This window comes from Nansenia antarctica, assembly GCF_963989245.1.
Source record: "Nansenia antarctica genome assembly, chromosome: 6".
Lineage (NCBI taxonomy): Eukaryota > Metazoa > Chordata > Actinopteri > Argentiniformes > Microstomatidae > Nansenia > Nansenia antarctica.
In genome coordinates this window covers 60,448,961-60,454,704 of record NC_137676.1, presented here as the reverse complement: position 1 = coordinate 60,454,704, position 5,744 = coordinate 60,448,961, and the positions used below count along the sequence as shown (strand labels likewise).

Genomic DNA, 5,744 nt, shown 5'->3' with positions numbered 1-5,744 from the left:
CTTATACATACATCAACATGTCCGTGCATGTATGAGACAGTAGGAATACACGTGTATCGCAGGTTTGCACAGCGTCAAAAAACGATTTGAGTCAGAAGAATCAATGTCAAACCAATGTTTAGGGACCACTGACTAGCTTAGGTTAGCAGCTGCTTTGTCAGTCTTTGTCAATCTTGTAATTTCTACCAGTAGTAGGAATTTGTGCTAAAAGAAATAAGCTATGAATATGTTTGTAAAAATATGAAGACCATTTTGAGAGTATCGAACTTCAAAATGTACTCAATTGAGGAAAGCTGCTCTATCTTCACTGAAATATTGGGCAGACCATTTGGAATATTTCAATAACAATTTATTTGGTTTACATTGCATGTACTGTGACATGAATATTGACATGTATGTAACACGATGTATGTTTGAGATTCAACCAAGTGGTTGAAAACATTGTTGGTACCATAAGATGGCGCAGACAACAGCCAGTAACAGAGCCAGTAACAGAACCAGTATCAGGGAACAGGTGGAATGAGTGGAATGGACATTCTAATGGTAAGGCCATCAGGAGCAAGGGCCGCTTAGCCGCCCATTCTGACACACAGAACAAATAACATACAGAAGTTAGTCAAATACATACATAAAGAACATCAAACTGTTCAGAGGGTGTCAAACTGTCAGATAAAGTTTACTGCTGTCACCGTCCTTTTGTAACGTCTTCCATTCTCTAGAGACATCTAACATCAGGAGAAGACCATTGAAAAGAAACTATTCATGTCACCGCGAAGCCCGTTTAAAGTAAAGAACACCTGTTGAAAGAGAAGGGGAGGTAAAAGCTCTTTTCAATCATATTCTGGACATCCTTTCAAGGATTTCAAGTGAACGTTTTCAATAGCAGTTCAAAAAAGTGAACGTAGAGGATATCCTTGAATTTCTTGGTGAAGTGGACGCCGAAAGGAGGGAGGACATCAAAGCGTAGTTCTCTCTCTCTCTCTCTCTCTCTCTCTCTCAAGGTGATCGCCCGTCACCCTGTCCCGTTCAGCATTCCAGAGTCGTTAATAGAATTAAAATCAATGACAATCTTGTTTCTCTTGGGCTTGAACTGTCTGTGAAACACAAAACACACAAAATACCAGGAGGGAGGGTGGGGAAGAAAGACAAGAAGTGAATTATTATTATTATTATTATTATTAAGTTACACACACACACACACACACACACACACACACACACACACACACCTGACCACCCACCCACATGCTCATGCTCACACACAATCACCCACACACCCACCAACCCACCCACATACACACACACACTTGCTGTGGCCTTATCTATTTAGGCCTCTGATTCACCATTAGCCCAGCAGCACCGTTGAAGATGTTTCCATGTAATTGTATTGTTTTAATTTAGAAGACAAAAACACTGCCAGTCTCTGGAACAGCAATTAAACAACTGTTTATGCCCCAGCTTCACTATATGGATGGTTTTAATTCAACTGTGGAACACACACACACACACACACGTCTGGAAACAAACGGCAGGGCGTGGGAGGTTTCTCCTGGTTAGCACCAGAGAGTTGGAGCAGAAGAAGCCCTTTGCCTGGCCACCCTCCTTACAAAACACACACACACACATACACACACACACACACACACACACACCACGTTGCTACCTACCACTGTTTTTTAAATCTCAATGACAAGGACACTCTCAATCAGCAAGTGGTTTTAGAACCTTGATGGCTATTTGAACACAATCAGCACATAGAGAGAGAGAGATGAGAAGAGAGGAGGCTATTTACTGGGTCTTTGTTCTTGACTGTGTGTGTGTGTGTGTGTGTGTGTGTGTGTGTGTGTGTGTGTGTGTGTGTGTGTGTGTGTGTGTGTGTGTGTGTGTGATTGTGTGCGTGCGGGCGAGCGAGCGTGCGTGCGAGTGTGTGTGAGAGACTCTATGAGTGTCAGTGTGTGTGTGTGAGAGACTGTGTATGAGTGTCAGTGTGTGTGTGTGTGTGTGTGTGTGTGTGTGTGTGTGATTGTGTGCGTGCGGGCGAGCGAGCGTGCGTGCGAGTGTGTGTGAGAGACTCTATGAGTGTCAGTGTGTGTGTGTGAGAGACTGTGTATGAGTGTCAGTGTGTGTGTGTGTTTGTGAGAGACTGTGTATGAGTGTCAGTGTGTGTGTGTGTGTGTGTGTGTGTGTGTGTGTGTGTGTGTGTGTGTGTCTGTGTGAGAGACTGTGTATGTGAGAGACTGTGTGTGAGTGTCACTGTGTATGTGTGTGTGACCTCTGCTCCCAGAGCCAAGGAGCAATCCCCCCGGCACAGCTGAGCATGTCTGAGCACAACACGAGGATAATCACTCTCTCTCTCCCTCCCCCTTCTTCTTCTATCCTTCCACTCACTCCATCCCTCTCTTCTTACCTCCCTCTCTCCCTTCCTCCCCCTCTCTTCCTCCCTGCTCCCCTTCAACCCCACCCTCTTCACTGTCTAACCACTCCATCTTTCCTCTCCCCCCTCTTTCTCTCTGTCTTTAACTGCTTCCTCGCTTCCTTCCTCCCTCCCTCCCTCCCTCCCTCCCTCCCCTCCCCTCCTGCTGACCCCCTGCCTGTCCCAGGACAGGTCATTAGTGCTCAGGTTCACACCCCTGAAACAACCCTCATATCCAGACGCTAACCCCCAAGACACACACAGACACTCACACCCACACACACTCACACATCCATACCGAGGGGAGCCATAAGCTCCAGCCCTGTTAGTTTGGTTGCAGTAGGTCCGTCAGGGCTCTCTGGCACACTTCTCTGACAGTAAATTAAGATATCCCCCCCCCCCCACATCCCCCTGCCTTTCTCCCCCCGCCGCCCCTCCTCCTCCCCCCTCCCCTCCCCTCCCCCACCTCCTACCTCTCCAGCCAGGAGCAGCTCAGGAGTCTACTCACTTGTATTCGATCCCCGCCAGGTTAAGCAGGCGTCTGGAGGCAGTCATTTCTGGAGAGTCGTGGTACTTGTCGGACAAATAAATCACGTCCTTTATACCTGTAGGGAAGAGACGGGGAGGGATGGAGTGAACGAGGGAAGGAGGGAGGTGGAGAGAGAAAGTCAATTATCCATCACGCAGGCTATGACCATGGGGAGTGAGGGAGGGAGGGAGGGAGCGAGCCTTGATACAAAAGCCTGTGGAGTGTGTACGTGTCTGTGTGTGTGTGTGTATATATGTGTGCGTGGGCGTGTGTATATGTGTGTGTGTGTGTGTTTGTGTGCATGCATGTGTGCGCGTGTGTGCGTGCACAGGGCGGCTCGATTAGGACACCACAGCACTCTGGCGAAGGTCATATTCAGCAGGTGGGCATCTTTTCCACCAACAAAACCCCCCACAACCCACCCCACACCCCCAAGCCCCCCCCCCCCCCCCCCACGACAAGCAGAATTGGCCGTCCCACAAGGCTCTATCCACAAGCCGACCGGTTTCTCTCGAGCTGCTGTAATCTACCTCAGCATGTCACCTCTGCAGCGCCCCCCAGCAGCCCCATTAGGTCTGGGAAGTCTGGGAGGAGGAGAGGAGAGGAGGGGGTGGGAGGAGGAGAGGAGGGGAAGGGGTGGGAGGAGGAGGAGAAGAGGAGAGGCACTGCGTCTCCATCTGAAGGACCAGCGAGGTCTTCATACGATTGGCTGCAGCGGACTACGAGTGGCGACCTTGGGGGCTGCTGCTACTGTCAACCAGGGGAGGCTGGCAGAGGTAGAAATCGGAGGACAGGCGACGGGCTCATTGTGACGCATGGAACTGAATGAGGGACGGTATGCAGGGTTCTCTGCAGAATGCAAGGCAGAAACAAGGCGACCCTTGTCAAAAACGATCAGCATTCGTTCATGTCAACATGCTGAGGAACAGAATGACGCTTTCACGTTCGCTTTTAACAACAACGTCAATGCCGATCAAATAACGTGATGAATAAATATCATATCAGAAATATTATCAGCACATCAGTATCATTACATTTTTTAATGTTTACATAGAGGGGGAGCCAAAGTCTGTGTGTGTGTGTGTGTGCGTGTGTGTTTTTTTTACATTTTTGGCAAGAAAAAGGAAACCATCCTCGCGCCAGAGGCCATTGGCAGTCAAAAATGCTAGACTCAGAGGAAGGAATATTTTTTTACAGTATAGAAACTCTACAGGGGGGTAGAGGGGGCAGAGAGGTTTCAGGAGGGACAGGTAAGGTGTAGCCTGAAGAAATGGGTCTTCAGTCTACGGCGGAAGATATGGAGTGACTCTGCAGTCCTGACAGCAGTGGAAAGCTTGTTCCACCAGCGGGGCGCCAGGACGTTGAAAAGTCATGACCGAGTACCACGACTGCTGCATCCCCATAGAGACGGGGGTGCCAGTCGGCCAGCAGAGGTGGAAGAGCGGAGTGAACGGGCAGGTGTTTGGGTGCTGACCATTGCTTGCATGTAAGTGAGGGCAGCTCCCTTTGCTGCCTGGTAGGTGAGCATCAAGGTCTTGAATCTGATGCGAGCTGCTGTTGGGAGCCAGTGAAGGGTGCGAAGGAGAGGGGTAACATGGGAGAATTTGGGGAGGTTGAACACCAGACATGCGGCGGCATTCTGGATGAGCTGCAGAGGAGGCGAAGAGCCCGGCCAAGAGTGCGTTGCAGTAGTCAAGACGGAAGATGACCAGTGTCTGGACCAAGAGTTGAGCTGCTTCTCTGGTGAGGAATGGACGTATCCTTCTGATGTTGTAGAGGGAGAATCCGCAGGAGCGTGCTGTCGCTGTGATAAGCTCGTGGGGAGGACATTGATCCTGTCCACATGACCTGGTAAGAGCGAACAGCCAGGAGATGGATGCAAACCAGGAGAGTGCAGAGCCAGAGATGCCCAGTTCTGAGAGGGTGGAGAGAAGGATCGGGTGGTTTACTGTTGTCGAAGGCAGCAGACAGGTGGAGGGAGAATGACAACAGAGGAGAAGGAGGAATCTGAGCAGGAATCTGTGACAGCAAGGAGAGCGGTCTCAGTAGAGTGCCCAGCCTTAAAGCTGGATTGGTGGGGGTCAAGGAGGTCTGAAGGAGATGGTGAGACAGTTGGTTAGATACAGCGCGTTCAAGGGTCTTAGATAAGAAGGAGAGAAGGGATACCGGTTTGTAGTTGTGGGTAGCAGACAGGTCAAGAGTTAGCTTCTTGAGAAGAGGCTTGACTCTGTCTCAAAGGCAGCCAGGACAGATCCTGTCGACAGAGAGGAGTTGATTATGGTTGTAATGAAAGGAAGGAGGTCTTTGGAAATGGAGTGGAGAAGAGAGGAGGGGATAGGATCGAGAGGCCAAGTTGTTGCCCGCTTAGATGTGATCAGTTTTAGAATATCATCAGGGGAGAGGGGGGAAAGAGCTGATAAGCCTGAGACTGGGTGTAGCGCAGTGGGTTTGGGAGAGGTGGTAGCAGTGCTGGTGGCAAGAGGTGGAGAGAAGGAACTGCTAATGTCATCAACCTTCTTTACAAAGTAGATGACAGTCAGCCGCAGACAGGGAGGAGGGAGGAGGGGAAGGAGGTGGGTTGAGGCGTGTGGAAAATGTGGAGAACAATTCCCTTGGGTTAGAGGCAGAGGATTGGATTTTGTGTGCTACTGCCATCACTTTGACTACCTCTGGTGTGTGTGTGTGTGTGTGTGTGTGTGTGTGTGTGTGTGTGTGCGCGCGCGTGTGTGTGTGTGTGTGTGTGTGTGCGCGTGCGTGCGTGCGTGTTCCACAGTTGAATTAAAACCATCCACATAGTGAAGC

The 5,744-nt window shown here is 49.9% G+C and overlaps 1 protein-coding gene across 1 annotated transcript in view; it reads right to left on the bottom strand.

Moving 5' to 3' along the window:
* Positions 1 to 453: 453 nt before the first annotated feature.
* The window catches only part of dctd (dCMP deaminase), a 21,713-nt gene continuing 16,422 nt past the window's right edge, over positions 454 to 5,744 (bottom strand). The window contains exons 5-6 of the mRNA XM_080533579.1: positions 2,922 to 3,018; positions 454 to 1,094 (exon numbers count right to left, since the gene is read on the bottom strand). Of these exons, the coding sequence (XP_080389705.1) occupies positions 1,013 to 1,094; positions 2,922 to 3,018 (179 nt within the window). The 3' untranslated portion in view covers positions 454 to 1,012. The remainder of the gene's footprint in view (positions 1,095 to 2,921; positions 3,019 to 5,744) is intronic.